Raw genomic sequence first — 23,831 nt, forward strand, 5'->3', positions numbered from 1 at the left:
CTGGTGAGGATAAATAAACGAACAAAACAAACGTGTAAATATGAGAACAGAAAATATTAAATATTTTTGTGGATATTATATAGTCTGTTATTGTATTAAGAGTAAATGCCATGTATAAATCCTGTATACAACCTGCCTTCAGTTCACAGTGCTGCTGTCGCCGTGGCCCCGCCCACACAATGACGTATCAGGGAGCGTGCGGAGCGGAGAGAGGAAAGCAGCTTTAATTGCAGGGCAGAGAGAAAAGCCAGCGATGGCTTCGCTCAGGCAGGAGCACCGCTATGGGCTCTCCTGTGGAAAAAATAACAGAAACAGCCCCAGCAGGACGCTGTACCATGTCAAGCTCACGGACACGGCTATCAAAGCGCTGGAGGCTTATCAAAACCTCAAGGTACCGTTTCCTCGTGTGTGTGTTTGTGTGTGCGCGTGCGTTTGGTGTTGAATTCAATCTTACACTTGTCAAAGTTGTCGCCTGCGCTTTACTTCTTCTTCGCTCTTCATTTTGTTCACTTACTGTTCAGTTGTTTGTTTTACGCTTTTCATTTTTTTAGATAGCGTTTCGTCTGTCTGTGTACGGTATGACTAAATAAATGAGAGAAACTCAAACAAGTTTACAGTTACTTGTAACTGCGTTACCCCGTGAATCAGTTGGCTACTTTACTGCAAAGCATACCAGGACTGAACCCTGTGATTGTCGGGAAAGAAGGGTCCGTCAGCTGTTTGCTGGGAAACCTTCCGGGTGCTTCAAAGTAAAGTACATAGTCTGCCTACTGATCTAATTGACAAGTCGGCTAGTTTGTCTCATAATTAGCTCCAGTTGAGACCATTACCAGCACACAGGAATTACTGCTTGTATTTAACTTACATTTAAACAGATTACAGCATAATTGTGTTTATGAGGCTAATTGAGATTACAGAGCTTTCTGAATATGTGCAACTATGCCACAACAAATGATCGTTTTTCTTTCTTTCTTTCTTTCTTTCTTTCTTTCTTTCTTTCTTTCTTTCTTTCTTTCTTTGACTTTAGGGATCTTTATCAAGTGAACCATCAATTTGTTTCAAAGGAAACCAAGGGGTAAGTTTGTTAGTAATTTTTATTACTATCATTGTTATTTATGTTCAGTTTATGGGGATCTTAATTAAGCATAATCTTGTTAGAAATCCAATCTAACTAGATGGCTTAATCACTATTTAAACAAGTATTTGCAAACCAAGTGCTAAATACTCATCTGCATACCACAAGGCCTCAGCTCGTTTGTTCAAATGGATGAAACTGCATCATATGTATAAGAAGGCAACACATCAGTCTGTCATCTCTTAAACTAAAGGTGTACGCCAAGTTATTTCTGAAAATCAACAACTGCAAAGAAGGTTTCGTTCATCACACGTTGCTGTTGACTCACTCATCCCACCGCACTGCTGCTCTCGGAGCGCTCAGATGAGAGTTTATAGGTGGCCGTCTCAAGCAGATAGGAGACATGCAGGTTACTGGGTCAGGCTGGAGACTGAGGAGAGGCTTTGTTAGGTCAGTGAGCGGTGCTGGGAAAAGGAGGGAGGGAGAGAAGGAGAGAAGGACCTGCACACACACACTGACAGAACTGGTGTCAACAGTGCAGAGAGGAGTTATCATAAGTCAAATGAGGAGCCTTCAGTGACACAGATTAGCACTCTGCTCCTTGTTCTCATTTGGGAAAATATACTTGGGTAATATATCAGTGTGAGTGTGTGTTTACTGTGTGTAATACAGTATTACACTATATTATTGAGCCTGAACTATGTGTGTTAAATCAGGAACAGCTGTGTCCCTGGGGAATATTTTACTTACAATGCTAATTGCATGGGCTGGTTAGAGGGAGTTGCAACCCCCTTCCTGTCATGACAAGATGAGCAGAGTAGTGGTGCGTTTTGTAAGGGGGCTTGTGTGGTGAACAGACTGGATTACACCTTTAAGTGTGCAGTGTGGTGTGGAGTATGTTACTCCTACTTTCCCTGAATTTAAGGTACAGATGTATTTTGTGAAAGTTACTTTAAATTGAAGTGATGCAATTGAAAAATGTATTTTTCCAGAGAGCATTCTTTATTTTTCCCTCGAGGGATTGAGGGAAGTCGAATTCATTTTTACTTCCTGACCGTCATTATTATTATAATAATCTGGTGGGTGTGCCTTTCTAATTAGTCCAGGATGTTTGTGTAAAGTTTCCGAACTGGCTCCTGCACAAACTGTATTCAGGCTTGTCTACCTTTAAAAGCAGCTCTCAGTGTTTGCAGTCTGGTATCGGAGGTTAATGGGGCAGATGGTCAACTGCTATTTATTTATTTTTTTATTTTTTTTAACTGGCTCTTTAGATCCCAACTGCAACTCCTGAAACAAGGCACAGGGCTATTGACAGGAATATGTGTAGCATCAAATTAGAAGAAACGCTGCAAATCCAATGCAAGGATTCACAGCTCACACACTAAGCTGAGGGACTTTGTGGAGTTTGTGTTGGGAGTAGTTTGCCATAAAACATTGCTTTGTGAAACTACTGTAGCTGCAAAATAAAGTGTTTTTAAACAGACACACATGACTCTACTTTTCTTAACAGGCAGTTTGTTGACTTTGTCCTGCAGCCTAGGCAAGAGGGAAATGCCATCTGTTAAAATCAAATGAAAGGAAATTAAACCGATTTTGTGTCTCTGTGATTATATATGTTAGTGTTTCTCAACAAGGACTTGTGCTAGTAAGATTTAATTTAGCGGAGTGCTGTAGCCTACTGAAAACTGTATCGAAACATTGGCCTTGTGTCTGAGGTTTGACATGGTGACAGTTCATCTTTGGACTCCTGTCATTGTGATGACAAAGGGATTGCAGAGAATGTCACACCACTCCCTTGTACATGACACAGAAAGTTATTAGCCAAATTAATTTTTAGAGGTGATTACAGGAGCCCTAATGCTCCTGACTACAGTGTGAAGCATCATGACTTCAGTTTGCATTAGTTGTCCCTGTCTTCCTGACTCAGACATTCATGAATGTGTGTTTTTGTATGCGTGAGTGTGTGTAGCGTTGGCACACTTTTGCTCCAGTAATAGCTTGACAGATTATATGAACTCTGGCCTGCTTTCCCATCCTTTTCCCAGGTTGGAGTCCCAGTTTTTGTGTGTGTGTGTGTGTGTGTGTGTGTGTGTGTGTGTGTGTGTGTGTGTGTGGGTGTGTGTGTGGGAGTGACTGTGTGTGTGTGTGTGTTGTTGTGATGAAAGAGAGAGAACACACTTTTTATGCTAACGTGGTGTGTATGAGTTATGTGTGATATACTATGAATGTTTTTTTATGTGTTAAATGTGGGTGTGGATCTTGTTGTGTTTCTCGGGTGTGTGTGTTTATGCTGTGTCCTGTGTGGCCTAAAGGCATGATTTATTCATGTCCCACCTCCTTTTTCCTGTCCTGCCCTCTCTGCCTATTGTGGCGCAGTCTTTAGCCTGGCAGGACCAGAGTGGATCCCCCAAGGACCCTCGGTGTGTGGTGTGTGTGTGTGTTTGTTTGTTTGGTTTGTCTGTGTGTATAAAAGAGCGAGGGAACAAGGGAATTTTTGGCACTTGCTTTTCTGTAAGTATCTGTGTGTTTGAGCGCAGGTTTTTTTGTCTGTTTGTGTGTTTATGCTGTCTATGCTGAGATCCCCAGAGTCCCCTCTGATTGTGTGTTGTCTCCTCTGATTTGAATAACAATGAGTGGGGGAATGCAGGCTGTGTGTTGTCACCCTGCTTGGATCACCCAAAATGAATCAAGTTTTTCAGCCCGACGCATAACACTCAGTCCAGATGTGTTGTGCCCTGCCCCGAGGGTTTGTTTGTGCCCGACATGATAGAAACGTCCCTGCTGTGGAACTAATGATATTCCATCATAAACATTTGGTTGTTGAACTATGAACACAGTTTGAAATCTAGACTTTTGTGACTTCTGTCAGTTGATTTTTTAACAAGGGAAACACTGATGTTAATTCAATTACAGTAGAAACTGAAGACATAGGTATAAAAACTAAATGACTACAAAGTAAGCACTGAAAAAAAATGCACTCTTAATTTGTGCAGAAATCATCTTGAAAGATAAAATTAAATAGTACTTAACATCACGTGAAAAAAAAGTATAGGGCAATTAATGTCAACATAGAGAGAGCTTTCACTGAATGTTGGTAATCTATTCAGGATACTGTAAATGTTGTGCATGTTACTTGGTGTGTGTGTGTGTGTGTGTGTGTGTGTGTGTGTGTGTGTGTGTGTGCCCACAAAGAAGAAATTGTTGTTGGATTATGATGTTTCAAACACTGGTGGTTATAGCTTGCTACTTCTTATAAAAAGCCAAGAATGAAAATCTTGTGTGCCGGCAGGATTACATATTTATTTAGCGAGTGTGTGAGTGCAAGATGAAGACAAGTGACCCTCTGAGATCCAGCAGCAGCTCTGGAAAAATGCGTTCTCTGTCCAATTAAGCAGCTTGGAGATATGGAGCACATCTTGGCTCGCTGAGGAACGTGTCCCGTTTAATTCCCTCATGTGAAAATCCACACCATAAGCTAATGAGGCATAAAAGGGTACACACACAGATACACACACACAAGCGTATGGCTCTGCATGTCTGTAGACATAGTATTCTGTGGGAGGGGGTAGACGTAGGGGCTTTTGTCAGGCACAGTGACCCACAATTTGTTGAAGTTGACAGTTTGGCCCTCAGGCACCTGCCAGAGATGTATCGTTCTTGGCATTGCAGGGGGAAACCTCAGGGGATGCTTGTGGCGCAGCACCCCTTCCCATCCTCCTCCCTCCCTCCTCCGTCATACCCAGCCACCTCTCCCCCAGTGTTGGAGCTTGCTGCTCTGGCAGCAGCTCTGTCCCTCTGTGAAATTGCAAATGAAAAGGAATGGAAGGTGATTACAGGCTGGGGCTTGATTACATGCACTGTCTCCCACTCAAGGCAGCCACATTAATCACTCACTTCCAGCATGTGCAACTCGGCTAGAGAGAAGACACCGCGTAGCTCCAAGCGTTGACTGATTGACTGCGGGATCATAAACACACTTCTGCGTTAAACACGCAAAACCTCTCGTTTGTCTCTTTGTATGTTCTTCTCGTCTCGTCTCTGCTGCCCCCCGTCCTTCTCTCTTGCACTGGGCCAGAGACACAGACACACATTGTGTTTTGTATCGCTGGCCTCCATTGTGGAGGGGACTTGTCTTAAATGGCATGTGTCAACTTGTGGCCCTGGGAACGATTGGGCTCTTTTGTTTGTGATGAGATGATGAGAAGTAGTGTTTACTGAAGTGTGGTGAGGATGAGGGTGGTGGCTGGCTGGCTGGCTGGCTGGCTGGCTGTCTCAGCATGTGTGTGTGTGTGTGTGTGTGTGTGTTTGTGTCTGTCATTGTGTGTGTGTCTCTAAGCCACTGGCGGAGATGTTTGGCTGATAGCTAGACTTTGGCCTTTCTCCCTCCTGAGTCTTATGAGTGGCAGTAATGCTGATTACACCCTGGTGAGAGAAGCTGGAGCTGAGCCCCTCTTTGCTCACACTGGATTAACACAGACACACACAGAGACACAGACACACACACACACACACATACACATACACAGAGTTTGCATTAGCACCAGGCCCAGAGTGACTTGCCTCCTGCTGATAACAGACAGCGGTGGTGGCGACAGGTTTCACTCCCTCCTCCACCTCCTCCTCACCTCCTCCCTCTCCTCCTATCAACCACAAAGGGGAACCAGTGCCATGGCATCCCACTCTGGAGCCGAGGAGGCCAGAACAAAAGACGGCCTGTTTTCAGAAGGCCATTACTCAGGCTGCAGAGGATGTGGAAACAATAGGCTGCATGAGATCTACACCCAGACCCCACATTCAACCAAAAGCTAGCAGGAAACATAAGCCCTGTGCACCGACAGCAGTCTCTCACAGCTTTTGTTCAATTGACTTTATAGTTTGATAAAGCCAGGAAAATGAGCCTTTCCCGTCCTGCAGCTTCAACGTGTGGAGACATTTATGACAGTTGAAGGTGAACTGTGGCTCATTAAGATAGTGTCGCCACACATACTGAGAAGTCTTGACTTTTATTGTGTCAAAACTTTAACTGCTGAAATTTTACAGTATGGGTCTCTGTGTTACTTGGCAAGTATTTCTGAAGTGGAAATTATAAATCTGATGCAGGTCAGTAGTGTAGTCTCACAGCTATTGACCACTGTTATTTTGGAAGGTCATAGGTTGCCTCAACATGCTTGTGTGTCCATAAAAAGAGTGATAACAAATTAACAGAATTATACAAAAAAATGAAAGATAAGAAGAGAAATTCATGAACCAGAAATTGATGAAAAGAATAATAGTTTCTATCTTTGTTCTCTTTGTTTGCTGCTCCTATTGGTTACCACACAGCCTCAATCTAGTAAACTTGGGTTTGTGGGGATTAAGATGAAATGTCCGCGCTTGTTATCTTTTATCTTTCTCTTATCAAACACCAGTAAGGAAGTAAGAGTTGAAGAAAACTAAATTCAGCGCACACACGCACGCACGCACGCACGCACGCACACATGCAGGCGTACAGTTGTAGAATTACATGCAAACACACTATCACTGATCACTGATATCACTGCACATACTAGTATTTCTGGTTTTCTCACAGAGGTACCATTCAGCTTAAAAACCAAAGGAGCCCAGGGAACTGCAATTAACTTCTCACTAAACCTTAAACTACTGCTGCTGCCGCTGCTCCATCCCCCTACATATGTTGACAGGGTGAAATATCGTCACATTTTTTCATTTCTAACGTGATTAATATAGAGATATCATGAAAAAAATGTTGGAGACCCACAGGAATAGATGTGTGCTGATTTATTACTTGTGTGAAATGAAGGGAGTGGCCAGCTCACTCATTGGGCTTCTTAACAGCAAGATAGCAGGGCTTGTGTATTAGGCTTTAGCAATATCCAAAATGTAATATCTCTACACTCGATACAGTCCAGTCCAGCTGGCTGGGGTATTTTCTTTTTTAATGCATAGTTATATTACTGTATTTCAAAGTTTTATATGTCACATGCCAAGGTACAATGTACAGTAAGCAAAGCAGTTAAATGAGGGTCGGATTCAATAAAAAAAAATCTGTTGGGGTGGGACATCTTCAGGGTTCTTATTCTGGCCCAGTGACACCAGCATTTAAAACAGCACTGCTGACATCTACATATAGAATAGGCCTTAATTAATTTTTCTTTGCTCCAAATCTGATGTAAATTATTTGACTTAAAACTTGAACGGTTTCAGACAAACACATACAAGTAAACAACCAAGACTGTGTTGAAAGAAAAAAGTGTTGGGAAGTTTGCAGACGAAGAAAACAGATGGACATACAGGCCAACGCCAAGAGTAACGCCTCTGAGAGAGATTGATGGAGACAGGGCAGAGAGTCGGCAAAGGCTTGATATTTGCTTTTTACTAAGACAGAGGAGGAATTATTGGAAAAACAGAGAGACTGTCCTAGCTATATTAACTAAATTGAGACAGAGGTAGGGGATGAGAGGATGAGACTGAATCGTCTGGAAGTGAATGTGTGAAGTTACTAGGCAGTGGGGGGCCGTGGTTTGGGTTAAAAGAATGAATTATATGTTGAAACAGTTGTCAGATTCAGGATTCTCAAGGTTCGCCTCTTTGCCTTTTGGCCTCTGAGGGTCACTGAGCATTACTGAGGGCATAAGTCAATCCCAAATGTAGGGCAATTTTTATTATATTCATTTCTTAAGAATAGACCCTTGCTGATAAATGCGTTTACACAAAACCACCTTAGTAACTTTATCTATGCTTGTTTTGTTGCTGCAGTTTTCTTTCTGCTTCATTCAACAATCGCAAAGATCAGAAGCAACCCACAGATTCCCTGAATATTTAACTTGAAAGGAAGACAATAAATATTTCATTATTCATGGTCAGTTGAATTCTTTAGTGCCAAGTCCTTTGTAAGAGCGCCTCTCTGGGTTTGAATTGCCGTGTGTGCCTCTCAGGAGGATGCACTAGGCTTTGGTGTGGGCAAGTGGCTGGGAACGAGAGTGCTCGTTGTAATTTGCACAGTGGGGGTCTAGAAGTCTGCCCGTGCAGGTCATACGAACCGCCATCACTGGATGAATGGCAGCGAGTGCTCCTGGGTGCCCTGTGGAATGACTGTGCATTTTTAACAGCTGGAATCCTGCAATGACACACAGCACAATCCAATAAACAGTCTGTAAATTATTGATTGTCACATACTCTGCAGGACGAATGGAGGAAATGTCCTCTGATGATCTCCTCTCTGACTGAATGGTATAGGGTTTGTATCAAAAGTGTCTGTTGCCTTAATAAGAATAACCAAGTTATTACGTATTTAAGACATTTAATTTCCACCTTAGATGTGCATTACATCTACAGCTCTTCCAGGCATCCTCAGATAGAGATATTTGAACTCATAGGATTTACACCACCAAAAAAAACTAATGATGGTTAAAACAAAACTTTAATTGTGCTTTTAGTTTGTGTAAACTGGGAGAATTTCAAATACAATGTTCCCGTGAAATGGCATTTGTTTTCTGCTGCCCTGATACTGTACATGGAAATACTTTTCACACTTAATGTGAAAGATGTTTTTCACTGGAAGTGGAATTCAAAACAAGCAGCAAGGCTCTTAATCATTTTTCTGGGCTGATCCATTTGAGCAGCATTTGCCAAATGCCAAATTTAGCCAAAAGGATGCCAAACCATAGCCTAAGCCCTGTTCTTCATTGGATGTTGTGTTCTTCTCTTTTGGGGTTTGGAGCTGAAACTAATTTATCAATTTTTGTCTTCTTTTTATGTTGAAAATCTTTTTTTTGCCTGTATTTGGACAGAGAGTGACAGGAAATGTGGGTGTGTGTGTGCCAGGTGACATCACTTTAACATCTTCAGACTGCTTGTTCGTCCAAAATCCAGAGATAATCTGTTTAAAATGACATAAAACGGAAGAAAAAATAAATAAGTCCCCATTCTTTGAGAAGCTGGTATAAGTGAATGTGAAAGGCATTTTTGCCTAAACCTGTGTAAACTTTTAGGTTGGGTAGCATGTTAGCTGAAAGCAACTGCCTGCTGTGGCCGTGAACGACAGTGACGAGAACAGTGGGACTGAACCGCAAAGCTAAGAGTCTAAATCCACGCTAGCAGCTCTGAGCTTTTACATGCTAACATGCTCATAATGACAGTGCTAACATGCTAATGTTTAGTAGGTACTGCTCACATCTTAGTTTAGCCAGTTAGCATGCTAACATTTTTGGTGCTAATTCTCTGTAGGTCTGTCACTATGAGAAGCACCTTTCACATTACACGCAGTCATTTAAGAAACTTTAAAGGGTTGATAATGAGAATTGTTAATGATTCATTTTCTGTCGGATCCACTAATTGACTTAGTGGCTGATCGTTTTAGTAGCGATGGATTATCTCTCGTTTGCAGAGAACTGAAACATAACCTTGTGTGTTATTGGGCTCTGACTAACAGCTGTTTCTCTGGTTTCATAGCTAATTAAAAGTTTCTCAATTTTGAATAGATTTGTAGGTGTAAGATGAGCAAGAAGTGTTTACAGAGACATCAGTATCACCATCTTTATTTGTATCAACATAGTGGTTGTTGAAATAACAAGGCTTTAAACTTTATTACTATTTAGTTAATGGATGTGCCTAAGTGGTCATTAAAAATAAAAGTACATGTATCATAAAATGTTAAATGTTAACATAAAACAATCTTTAATGTAATCCTCCCAGTGTGAGTACAACCTGTTGTCTGACCTCTGTCTCTTACCAACAATGAGACCTCAAGTATTAACCTACAGGATTTAAGCATGTATCACTGAAGAGCTACCCACAGGCAACTGTTACATAATCCAAGAAATGTTGTGAGGAGATCCACCTGTGCAACTACATGCAAGCTGGTCTATATCGTTCGGCACTGTCTGAGTTCAGCTGTGTATAGTTTGTATAAATTCCTGTGGTGAAACGCTGCGTGTAAAGACATGTGCAGCAGGCTGATAAGAGAACAGAGCCAACGTCTATGTTGCTTTGTTGCATCACAACATCTGAAGTGACTTTTTAAGACATCCATCCTGCTGAGTGTTAGCTAAGCAGCATTCACTAAGTTGTCAGTTCAGATCGAGTTCATGGCCTTTTTAACATTTATTAATTTTAGTGTCAGTCAGCATACAGTACGCTACTTTCATAAGCCGCAAGCTGAAACTGACAAGCCTTTACCGGACTATTTGTTGTCAGCTTTGTTTACACTGTGCCACAGTGGCACATGGATGAAAACAATCATACAGTACAGAACATTGCAGCATGTGGAAAACTGACAATCATCCATTTTCATGGCCATTAAAATCTTTTTTTTCTTGTAAATAAAGAAGTTGTCAGAAACCTCAGCTTTAGTTTGAATGCATTATGAACCATGCAAATGGTGTGAAAAAATGTCAGTTTCAAGACGAGATGTAATGGTTTTAATGGAACGAGCTGAGAAAATGTTTTTGACACATAAGATGTTTTACTTTCCTGTGTTACAAAGAAAAGTGTCAAATGTTCATAGTTGAGAAACTAGAAACAGCAAATATTTTATATTTTTGATTAAAGAAGATAACAAAAATTATTCGATTATCGAAATAGTTTCTGATTAATTTTTTCAATTGACTTATCAATTAATAGACTAATTATTACAGCTTTAATCTATTGTTAAGATACAAACATATATTATAGCATCTTTAAGAAAATGACATGAGTCAAAGGACATTACGCACCATAAATACATTGTTACTATTTACTTATTTACTTTAGTTTCTTGTACCTCATTTAAACCATGTTCAACCAGTTTAAATAACTGGGGGAAAAATTTTCTCTCTATGATAAACATTTTTACAGTTCAGTGTTAATGTCCCACCCTAGTGTCTGTGGATGCCACCTTCACATGCACGCGTACACGTGAACAGATCTGAACAGGCACTGGACATGGTTGGCCAAGAGAGTTTGAAAAATGAGGAAACCAGACCCATATGGGAGCTGAGGGACACAACAGGAGAAAGCAGAGGAAATCAAACACTTAAACTTGCTTCCCACCCCAAAAAAGATGGCACAGCTTCCTGTAGCATGAAGAATGAGATTGCTGTGAAACTGCTGACCCCCCCCACTGCTCTTATGAGGCAGTGAAGAATACTTGTGATGACAGTGTGGATCTGCACAGGCACCTTCACTTCGAGATTTACCTTATTTACTGTATTCACTGTAGCTCCTGACAAGCTAGAATATCCCTCTGTATCTATTTCACCCTTACTCTCTTTTATGTATCCCCAAAATTTTCCTGCAGTGCTTCGGTAGTGCAGTGCTACAAATTTCTCATAAAACTAAATGAAAGTACCAGAGAAGTTTTGCAGAGTTCTGCTTTCATGAACGTGCAATTACATCTTTTTCAGTGGTCAAATCAGTGTAGATTCTGACTTTTTACTGATCCTCAGTTTTCCTGATCTGTTATTATATGTCTCCGTGTGTGTTCGTGTGTGCATTTGTCTGCCCTGGAGGTTGCAGCCTTGGCTCAGCTGCGCTCCACTGAGTCTGCCAGGAGATCTCAGTGGAGCGGACTCTTAAAAACACTGTTTACCCAAGGAGATTTATTTAAAGTTACAGAGCGGCACAAAGTCTCACTCCAGATCCTCTATGTGCATGTGTGTGTGTGTGATTTACTCATGGTATTTATCTGTTCATGTGTGCACACGTACAAGGCCGTGTCAGGATGCTGTGCAAGTGACAGATTGTTCTTTCACCGTACTTTCACAAAAGGTGTAGCTGATCTTATAATTTCACTTCAGTTGAATATTTCTCCACAGCTCATTTACCACAGTCAATGCATTTTCTAGTCAAACACCTGGACTGTGTGTTCACAAGGTCTCATTAACTCTTCCCAGTGACAATCATCAGGTCATGCATGTATTTTCTTCCTGTAATCTGGCGGAAGACTCATATGCGAGTCATCTCGTCTCAGGACGCTTTTCCCGACCTAGCCTCTGTGGAGCATGAATCAGACCCTGCTGGTCTTTGAAGAACACACAACAGGGGATTTTCTTTTGACACGTTAAAATGACTGGTATCGAAGATTCTGTGTAATGCAATGTAATGCGTCATATGTGGGTCTTTGAAGGGGTTATTGGCCTTCTCCTACAGTGCGAAACACAAACACTTGTCAGTATGGAAAATAAAAATTGTGGTAATGGAGGAAGAAGAAAGAGTCTGTTGCCTTAATTTGGAAACAGATGAGGTTAAATTACACAGGTATATTTCCTGTGTCTTTGGAGCTGCAGTATATTATTTTTACATTTAAGTGGTATTTCACCCTGCAGAGCAGTTAGTTGTCAAGAATGGTAAAATATCGATTGGTCAGTCGGCTGTCCAATACATTGGGCAGGAGCAAGGTATGTCAATTTTCATGAAGTTAGGTGTGGATATTCAGGAGCAACATAAAACCTAAAAAACCGAGCAGCTTTTAAGTTAATATGATGAACTTCTAAGCAAAGGACTGCTTGTTTAACACATCCAGCTGTTGCAAGCTGAATAGTTCAAACGATGAGCTGAAATTCACTATGACTCGGCTTCTGACGAGCCGCAGGGAGCTGCAGGTCCAGGTGGTAATTTGCTGTCGACCTCTTTCATATTGTTACATTGTTATTTGATACATTTTTATTATAAAAACATTGATTATAGCCACTGTAATGTTTCTGCTGAGCCCCTGACCTTATATGTTGTGTGCCACCATCTGACCAAACCTTCCACTTACACTCAGGAGACCTATCATCTGCATTTGTCCGAGTCTGGTCTTTGCAGTGGGCTGAAAGTTGTGAAAAAAGCTTCATTGATTTATGTTGATTGCAAAAACCTTGACTTTGGACAGCTCTGTGTCCTTGGCTACAACGCATTTGGCTTCGGAGTATGTCTCTGAAATTCTGCTGAGTAGATACATTTCTTTTCCCTACCAAAAGTTGACAGTTTGAAAGATAACAAAAGATGCATGAACTCTTTAGGAAAACATTGACAAGTTAAAGCAACGGGTTGGTACCAGCCAGTGAATCAAGATAACTGTTCTTTTCTTGCATCTGATTATGTGCGCATGAGTACTGTTGAATACCTGGGTTAACGTCTTCATACAGACATAAGCATGATAAAAACAGACAGGAACTCATATGCATGACTCTACACTAATATGTGGGTGCATTTAACTTTTGTGTGTTGTTTGTGTGCAACAATTTGTAAGTTGTCTGCCTATGTAATTGTTGGCCTGTCTGTCCTGAATAAGATCTGACTTTCTTCTGTTTTTCTTCACAGTACATCAAGATCCCAGCTCCCACACCAGAGTCTCTGTCTGCTCTTCGCGTCTTCTCGTTCTACTTATCCAGCGACAGCAAAGACCAACCTCAAGCCAGCTTTGACTGCATCCATCAGTATGTTTCAAGGTATGGAGTTAATCACAAACTCTTTATTTTCACATACTGTATGTCCTTGCATTAAAGAGCACATCAAGTAATTTGTTTAATTTATTTCTTTTAAACCTTTTTCACCAATGTCTGCTATTTTTCCTGATTCAAGGTTCTGCCTCAAGCTCTATAAAAAAAAATACCTAGAAATCATTTGTTCCTCAGCAAAGATTTATGGCAAATATTTACTGCAAAAGTTGATTCAGTGCAAAGCTTCCAGACCTGTCTGTCACAACAAGTTAAGGTGCAAGTGCTTTATGTGATCTGCTGGCTGTGGCACATGTGACCCCGGATGACAGCTTTCTGTCATCTCCATAGGTCAGCAGACGTGCACCACAATTTTTTTTTTTTTTTGTGAACCCTCGGCTCCCTCTTAATCCCCACGTCTCTGAGACCATCGTGAGAGACAGTTCTACACAGGATATAGGCAGTTGTAATTTCCTGTATATTTCTGGGCTGACCCTCTCATTACTGAGACCTGTGATGCCTTGTTTATGGGGTGGATATGCTTGGAAAGTGAGGGTTACGCTCTGTTGCTGCCTCCTGCTGCCAGACGGCTGACTGTGGTCTGAACTGGAACTTGTTCTGGTTCCAGTCAGCCGCTTGGAGCCAAGAGCAACAGCGTAAACGTGTGAGGGCAAGAGTCTGCATTGTTTTGATATTTAGAGGATACAGGGGAGAAAGCATATAATTGTGTTGTGAAGATAAAAATTGGATCAGGGAAAATGACTCATTTTATTTTTTTTTATTTTTTTTTTATTTTTTTAACTCCATTTGGCAGCACAGTAAATCCCTGATTTATTGACAGCATTAACACAGCCCCTGTTCATGTGTTGAACATTTCACTTTTGTCCAAGATCATCCTTGTTTTGCAAGTGTGCTGTCAGGAGCCAAGCTAATCCTGGTGGTTTTTCAGAGGCTCTATCCTGCTTTGAACCAGGATCTCTGGCTTTCTCACATATAGTGGACTGCAGGGCTATATCTAGCCTGTGACATAACGTACAGTAACCATGACCTTTCTTAGCCAGCTTCCACCACAGAGCCACTTTATGCTGCATGGGTTGGTACGCTGCTCTAAGATAGCTAATGGGACTATGTTTTTACAGCGTTTACTGTACAGCCGGCAGAGAGCCCTGTGGTTCAACTGGCTCTATGTTTTGTCTTACAGTGATGGCCGTGAGCAGCTGGAAGGTCAGGGCATTATCCAGGACAAGATCACCGTGTGTGCCACCGATGACTCGTACCAGATGACCCGGGAGAGGATGTCTCAGGTGGAGAAGGACATCTGGAGCCGCTCTGCCATTGAGATCAAACCTGGAGCCACACATCCAAGTAAGAATGGACGGGGGAGGCCTCTGTGGAGCAAAAACAGGAGGATCAGAGGATACCTCTGCAGATTTTCATAAGAAAAGGCCAAACAGCTTTAAGCTTGGAAGAAGCATAGCACATTGGATGTGGACACACTGATGGCATATAAAAATAAAAATAGAAATATAATAACACCAATAAAAGTACCGTATTTTCTGCACTATAAGGCGCACTTAAAAGCTTAAAATGTGTATAAAGACCCCAAAATGGCACCTGTCAAGAGACACGCTTAGGACGCGGACTTCAAACTCAAGGCTATCAGTCACGCAGTAGAACAGACTGTGTTTTTTTTACGTGTTACAACTGAACAAGGTTGGGAGTTATTGTGAACGTGTTTAATAAAGTTTGACTGACTGACTTATCTGACTGTTTTGTTTCACTTAATGTGCCTTATAGTCCGGTGCGCTTTATATATGAAAAAAGTTCGAAAATAGACCATTCATTGACAGTGCGCCTTATAATCCAGTGCGCCCTATAGTGCGGAAAATATGGTAGGAATATTTCCCTTGCTTGAGAAATATTGTTATATTCACTGTTCAAAGCTGAAAACCAGATATTTTCCCATCGTGACGTGGAATGAAACCAGATTTAAAGGCTATGTTTGTGGTTCTACAATGAAGACCAAAACCCCCAACTCTTGTCTCCCATATTGTCCTTGTCTCTTTTTACACGTCCGGCTTTAAAAAGAGTATTTGCCAAATGGATGTTTGATACAGGTCAAAGTTGTCAGTGTCTGTCTTTAAAGCAAGGTTCTTACCATTTATTCTACTGAAAGACATATTTTCATGAAGAAGTGGGGGGTGGGGGGTTGGAGGGGGTGTATCTCCAAATGTAGCTCATGAAATTAAATGTTAGCTGCAAAGGCTCGTAAATAGTTTCATTCTTGTAGCAAACAACTTAATTTGCTGCAGGGTGGTGCCAAAAGCTTGTGCAGAAACGGCTCACTGTTGTTCCAAACATATCACAAGTCTCATTACAAAATGTTAACCAGATGTTTGCCACGCAATTGAAAAGCATAAATTCACAGGTGATAGGTTTTTCCTTTCCAACAACTTTATTGCCACATTTGTCAAGTTTGTGTGTGTGTGTTTGTGTATGTTTTTTTTTTTTTGGTTGTTTTTTAGATCTTAATCATCGAGGATACTTTACAGCATATTAATCATATGAGAACTTGAACTTTTGAGCTACTTCCTCTTCTCTTTTATCTTTTTTCTCTTCTCCAACCTTTGCCGTGGTTATGCAATATTGTTTCTTGGTGGGATTCTAGACCCCCATGTCAGTGCTTGAGCTCGAGGGAAGCTGAAACTCTGGGTGGTTCAGACCAAATTTAGACTTTTTGGATTGTGTAACATTGGGTCTTAAGGTGACGATGGCTTGCCAACATACAGTATATGCCCAGAGGGAAACATTTAATAACTGCACTCTACACTCCCCCTTCAGCTTCAGGAGGTGCTCACGAACATAGTGCATATTACCAGGCATGCCAAAACTTATAAAGCATGCCTCCGACACTCCACACAACCCACACCATAATAATTACATAATTTAGAGTATTTTTTTTAAATCATGATTAATGGCTGGTAGTAGAGTAATGATAATGCATAGAGTTATTATCTCTTCGCAGGGTAAGCTTTTGTGGTTGAAAGGAAAGCTGCCTTCTCCTGTACCTTTGCCCCTCTCTGACCTTCAAAGAGCAGATTAACCCATAATGGGATTAGCACAGAGAGATAGCTTTCACTGCTCTAACATTTCTGTAGCAGGGATGTAAGCAATGATCATTTGAGTGTTTACATCTGAAGACAAATAGCTACAGGCCAGCATGCTCGTGTGTTCTAGAGATAAAGGTTAATAGAAGATATTTTGATGAATGTTTCCTTGTTATCCAATCAGCTGTCAAGATAGTTTAGCCCAGAGAGCACGTGCATGTCGAACAGATAAAGGCAGTGTTTAAGAGTTTAAAATCAGGCTGTGACACACTCTTGTTTGTCACATCACTTATTTTGTTTGATCTCCTGCATGAAAATATGAAAAGCTTTTTTTTGTGCCTGCTTAGGGCTCACAAATTAGTTTTAATGAGCTTAAGTGTAAGTCTCTCTAAATATCAGGAAACTCTGAAGATTAGATTTCTTGTGACTTACTGAGACATATTTGAAGGTGAAGAATGTGTTTTGGATGTAAAATGCATATAAACACAGTTTTTATACAGGTTGTAAATAAACCTTGACATTATATCGTGTAGAGTTTGGGGTAGTGAAAAATACAACAAATTCATTAATAATAATTGCAATTATAATATAAATAATAATTTTTTTGTGTTCAGGTAAATGTGTCAAGCTCCACAAGAGGCCAGCTCCTTCCTCTGCGTCAGATGGCAGCTTCTATAAGCAGTCTAGCAACATTCGGAGGAATGGCGGTATGGCCACACCGACCCAGAAGCCCCTGAGGGAGCGCATCATCCACCTGCTGGCTCTTAAACCGTACAGGAAACCAGAGCTGCTGCTGTGGCTGGAAAGAGAAAGAGCCGGCCCCAAAGACAAGGCGGAGCTGAGTCCTATACTGGAGGAGGTATGCAGAAATAATGTGTGTGTGTGTGCGTCCATGCATATAGACATATATAGACCTTAAACACTTCACGTCACTTCACACACTACTACTACTTGGGAAAAAAAAAAAAAGCACATCGCTAACGGTGTTGTTTGTGTGTGTGCCCCATCACGTTTGACCCATAATTTGCACACTGCTTTCACAGAAGAACATACTTCTTTACATGGACACACACACACGTTTCTGTCTGATGGGTGAAAATCTATTTGAGCAGTGACATATATTAACACTACAGTGTTCAAACCAGGTATTAACACATTGTAAAATGCATTTAATAACATTAAAATATAAATCGTTCATTGTTCTCAGAAGGGATGTAAAGAACTGCACTCATTCCTAATACAGTGATGCTTCACACCACCCTTTCCATTAGAATCAACAAACATTACATTACAAACGCTACATTTTGGCAGGGTTGAATATGACAATTTTTAAAGTGTCTGTGTCCCAGGATCTGAAAAGTAGAAACTTACATTACGTCCCATCCAACAAACAGATAATCTCACGCTGAAAGAAACCCGGGGCCTGTTGTGCTTTAATTGAACTTGTGATCTAATTTAGAAACGTTTACTTTACTTGACTTTTCCTGTATACATTTTTGTGTAATTCCTAAATGATGTTTGCGTGTCTGTACTGCCGTCACTGGTGTGTGTTTGGGTGTGTATTTTTTCTGGGCCTTGTGCTTGTTGATGTGTGTGCATGCATGTGGTTTTTGTGTCTGTGCGTGTGTGTAATTAGGTCGGTGCTGTAATTGTCTTTGCAGAGATTGTGTTTGCAGTGGGGCGGGCCGCTCTGTCAGGAGGCCACAGAAAGATAGATGTCCTCGGAGAAAGGCAGTCTGACGAGATTAGAGAGGAGGGTAGAGTCACTGTGAGACAGAAAGCGTGAGACTCTACAATGGGAAAAGAATCCGAGAAAAAGAGTTTTTGTCTTTTCAGGAATTTCACATCCTGGACTTTAACACAAGAATATATTTTGGATATATTTGGTTAAAATATCCCGACAAAGTTTGTACTGACCCAAGCATATTTGGCAAGTGATTATATATTTGTGCTGCGAAATGTTTTTTCTTCGTATTGGTGCAGCCACATGGAGAAAAGAAAAAGTTGCAGTTTTGATTTTCAAGAGTAACAAAACAAAAACTAGATAAATTATTAAGAAAAAGATCAATTATCTACATTATACATGTGACTGTTTTATATGAGTCATCAGTTAAATTAATACTTGTCAGACTGACATGAGGGATCAAAAAGCTGTGATATATAGAGAAATAGTTTAACATGATGGTATCCAACAATCTAGCAATAATATAAGACACACTACATTTAATGCTCATGTGAAATATACTTTTTAACAGTTGTGTGGAAGAGCTTTAGGCTGTAGTACAGCAGGAAACATATGATGTGATAATGGTAGTGTTTTGGCACAATACATTCCCTGTTAGGAAAATAAGTTTAGTCTGTTCCGTAATTTATGTGTGTGGCTGGACTTTTAATTCACAATTTAATAATCTCACATAAAGTCAAAGAAATAGATTTTAAATACTTTAAGATGTGCACAGGTGTGAATGAAGTCAGAAATGAAAGACTTAAAAATAACATCATGTGGTGTCTTGGATTTCAGGTGGCAAAAGTGAATCCAAAAGACAGCAGCTACCTGCTGAGGGATGACTTCTACAAGCACGTGCAGAGGGACTGGCCAGGCTACAGCGAGGAGGAGAGGCAGCTGATCAGCAGGCTCCTGGCCAGGTGTGTGAGAGGCACGGGCCAAATAGGGATGCCATCTCTATAATCACACATCCCTCTCTCATTATAAAGCTTGTTTCTCTGTGTCTCTTCACTTTTCAATATGTCGCACAAGTATTCCTTAGTGGTGGTGACATAACCATTATCACGACCGACAGACGAAAGACGAAACAGACGAAAAACAGACCTGTAGTAACTCTCATGAATTACATAATTGTAACTGGACATGGCAACTTTCCTTCCTAGCAGTATAATTGTTTCTCACAGCTCCTGGCAGACAGTGACTCTCATCTTTATCTGTTGTCTCTTCCTCTCTCCTCTGCATCTTCTTCTCTCATTCTCACACATCTCCGGACATGCGCTAATCAACACTAAGAAACAAAAACTTGTCTGTACCTGCTACACAAAGAATCTGTTTGTTTTTCATGCTCTTTTCTAGTTCTGTAAATACACATAACTCTCCAGTGACGCCATTTAAAACTGAATGTTTCTAAGCTCCTCATAAAGGGATATCTTTTTTTCTTATTGTCAAATTCTTTCTTTCTGTGTAACAGGAAGCTTCAGCCGCAGATGAGCAACCAATCAAGAAATCTTCAAGCAAACGTGTCAGTACTAAAGACCTCAGAGGATATGACACTACATCACAGCACAGTGAAAAATCCTGCAGTGGTAAATAACCACATTGGTTTTCATTAACTTTGAACATGTATGAAAGTGACTAATGTGCTTTTCTACATATACAGTAAATATAAATTAGTATGTATTTACCGAGTATATTACATATTTAAAATTTAAATTGTTGCGTCTGTCTTTGGTATTAATGGTGTATGTAGTTTGAGAGTCAGAGTTTGACATCAGAAGCTAGGCTGCAGGTCGTTTATGTGGTTTTGTAAGGAAATATTTATGCATGATATGAGTGATAAATGTTAATTTCTCACATTTCCTTCTCACTTTCCCAGAAACGCCCCGTGCCTTTTGACTCATTGCAAAGGCTAGCTGTTAAGAGACAAAAACTTGTGGACCAGAGGTTGCAACAGCAGCCCACCATAAACGGACTCTTAAACAAGAAAGGAGAATCCGCCAATGCAAATCCTACCCTCGACTCCAGCCTCCACATAAAGACTGAGTTTCAAAGGACAACTAACCATACTAGTAACCAGACTGGCTCACCAGGGGGCCACAATGGCTTTCTCCTAATGCCCAAATTGTCTAGCACCCCTAACACACCTGTTTCAGAGAGCAGGGAGCAAGAACCCAAACTAAGCAGCCATCAGCCACCGCAGGGGGACTCTGACTGCACTCACCAGCAGCTCGCAAACAACAACCAGCACAGAAAGAAGAAATCTAAAAAGCACAAAGACAAGGAGCGGGAGAGGTTGAAAGTCAACCAGGGCAGTGATTGGTTGGAGACGAGTCCTGATCTCAAGCAGAACCCAGACAAACTTGACAGTAAGGCCTCTTTTTACTGATACTAACCTCCATTCTTCTCATACTGTTTGATTACACCCTGAAACCAACACAGTGATGTAGGGACACAGTCTTGATCTTTTTTTTTTTTTTCTTTTTTTTTTTTTTAAAGCTAATGTCATATTATCGGCTCTGTTTGAATATTCTGTCATATTGCAATGGTCACATCTCTAAGACACCCTTTTGTTGTGTCTGAACTGCTGTTTTTTCTCTGCACTTGCCTACATAATAATAAGTTAACCACCGATACTTCTAACAGATGACCAGTGGTAATTGTGTGTGAGGTCTCTCTGAGTGACCGTTTATCTCACAGCTCACTGGTGCATTTATAGAGTATTATCTCATAAGCATGTCTGTGTTTGCTCCCTTAAGCTCACTCTCTTGAGTCCTCAGTGTGTTATATGGCTGATTGACTCAACAACAGCTCCAGCACTGCTTTGGGTCTCTAAGCTGAGATGTCTCCTGATACTAACAAGCTCACACACACACACACACACACACACACACACACTCACACACTCACACACTCACACTGTGGCTTTTTGCAAAACAAAAACACATTGCCTAATATTCAGACAGTGACAAAGAGTAATGTAGATGAGTGTTTCACCTCAACTCAAGCTAATATGATTTACTTTATCTTGTGTGTTTTTTTTCCAGATCCAGACATCACAAATGCTGTGGCCTCTGAGGAGAAGCCAGATTATGTGCTGTGAGTGTCAACAATATAGTAAAATTATTTTGCTGTGATTACCTTTAACAAACTTAAGATGTCTTGTCAGTTAAAATATGTGTTGCACATGTAACTTCATAACTAATCTTAACTACATATTTGCTATTCAGCTATCAGAACTTACAGAACTTACATTGGCCCTGGTTCAAGATAGTAGACAGACATTGCTTGTTTACACATGTAAATTGTTGTAATAAGAGATTTGATAAAGAATTGTCTCCAAAGGTAATGAATGGACATGTCTCACAGCAGCACATTGTGGCTGTATACTGCCATCTTGTGTCTAAAAGAGCTATTGCACACAAAAAATAAAATAAGGGTTTCAAGAAATTTTAGAGAACTCATATTAAAAGGTATTTGTGCATGAAAGAATGATTGTGAAATGAAATCTGTCTAGAGAATAAGATTCAGAAGGAGGAATGTGTTGTTTTTATTCCTTAACCCACTGTATATGATCAGTTAGATTGGCCAAGTTGAATACCATCTGTGATGTTAACTATTGAAACATCACATGTACACTATCACTGACTGTTTGTCTGTGTGTCTCCTTGTAGCACCTATGGCACCATAATGAGTTTGGAGCAACGTAAGAGGTACCAGGAAGATTTCTGCGCAGAGTATGATGAATACAAAGACCTCCACTCCCGGATCGCCACCATAACCCACATGTTTGTTCAGCTAGGATCCAAGATCAAGAGCCTGTCCCCTGGCACACAAGACTACAAGGTAACGATACAACTACAACTTACACACAAAGATGCTAAGGCATAAATTTATGCAGCTGAATTAATATTTACAATTTAATGATTTATTTTTTTCATGCCATGTAGATAATGGAAGACCAAATACTAGAAAAGTACAACAAGTATCGGAAGGTAAGTCATACTGTTGCTGCCATTTGAATGGTTAAAGTCATTTTTCCTTTTACTAGATTTTACAAACGGGTAACAAGTTTCCATCCACCTGTTTTTATGCACATTTTCTATTTTGCTACACCAACGGCAACATTTGAAAAATCTCTCCATTTATTCCAAAAAATTGTATATGATTTGGCTGAGGTGGAAAAGTCAATATAATGCTAAAAGCAAAATGTGAAAGTGCAATGGAAACAGAAATAGCAAATAAATTGTGACGTGCGTGAAGAAACTAAAAATAGCGGCAGACGAAAACATCACGTGTGTGTGGAGCTGTGTTAAGCATCTGTGTTTTCCTTGACTGCCACTCTTCATTTTGTTGCAACACTTTAATGGCACCAAAGTGGAGGATTAGAGCATTAATCCACATTTTCTTTGGTTGGTTCTTTCAAAATTGGGTTAAGTTTTTGTGCAACATTTGGAAGAAAACAGCTACGGTGAAAAGGTCATTACTTCCTTTGAATAAATGACTAAATTCATAACACAAGTAAAGCTGTATGGATTCATTTTACTATTGTAGTAAGTAAAACAAATTTATAGTATGTTTTACACAGAAAGTTACTTGCATTAAGTAACTAACCCCTAACTCTAGACAAGCCAAAGCATGTTTGTATACATCTTTTCAGCCTAAGTACTGTGTAACCACAGGTCCTCTTTTTAATGAATGCTCAGCAGCTGCTTGAAATTCCAGACACATTTCTCTGTGGAAAAAAAGTATTTCAAGTATGGGATTTTATTCTTTTGGCAAAGTTTAAATATTTATAACTGTCAGTGGTCAGTACACCCCATTACAAAAGAATCTTAAAAACTTGTTTTTTAAAAAGACACTTATGATACATCATGACCTTGGAGAACACAGAGATCTGGATAAGATAAGATAAAGATAAGATACTCTTTTTATTAATCCCATTGTGAGGAAATTTGCCATGATTGGAGCAGGCTTTCTTTAAAATGTATCTTTGCTTCTTCAGTCTTTAAATCGGACCCTTACATACTTTAGCTCTGCTGTTAGCATAAGTGCTGCCAATATTCCCTGTGATCTACTGTGCATGGTATCAATGACTGTATCACTGTGTGAAAGTTCTTCATTATTACCCAGTGCTAAACAGTAGAAAGTTGCAGAGATATTTTCTGTGAAATCAGCTGTGAACGTTTGAACATTAAAAATGTTTCTGTTAACAGAGTACCAGAAGTTGTTGAATTGTGGGTTTACATTCAATGTCATTATATATAAAAGGGTCCAAGCAATTTTTCAGTTCAGATTTTTCACATCGTCAGGTCACTTTGCAGAAGACAAATTTCTGGTTTGCTGGGTGAGAATGTGGGAATGTGAAAATGAATGTGGAAACCTTTTTATTAAAATGTTTTCTCTTGTCTCAACAGAAATTCCCAGGTTACCGGGAGGAGAAGAAACGCTGCGAGTATCTCCATGAGAAACTGTCCTACATTAAACAGCTCATCATAGACTATGATGTCTCTCAGGCTTCTTCATAG

The 23,831-nt window shown here is 40.3% G+C and overlaps 1 protein-coding gene across 1 annotated transcript; it reads left to right on the top strand.

Annotated features, from left to right (window-relative positions):
- The first annotated feature begins 253 nt into the window (after positions 1-253).
- Positions 254-23,831, top strand: LOC111220588 (RNA polymerase II elongation factor ELL2-like). The gene is made up of 12 exons (XM_022743715.1): positions 254-391; positions 1,028-1,075; positions 13,358-13,485; positions 14,675-14,838; positions 17,195-17,439; positions 19,102-19,226; positions 19,778-19,892; positions 20,183-20,672; positions 21,351-21,402; positions 21,978-22,149; positions 22,254-22,298; positions 23,721-23,831. Exons 1-12 carry the CDS (start codon positions 254-256, stop codon positions 23,829-23,831), a joined length of 1,833 nt encoding a protein of 610 aa, XP_022599436.1.

This window comes from Seriola dumerili, unplaced genomic scaffold (assembly GCF_002260705.1).
Source record: "Seriola dumerili isolate Sdu_G_001 unplaced genomic scaffold, Sdu_1.0 BDQW01000003.1, whole genome shotgun sequence".
Taxonomy (NCBI): domain Eukaryota; kingdom Metazoa; phylum Chordata; class Actinopteri; order Carangiformes; family Carangidae; genus Seriola; species Seriola dumerili.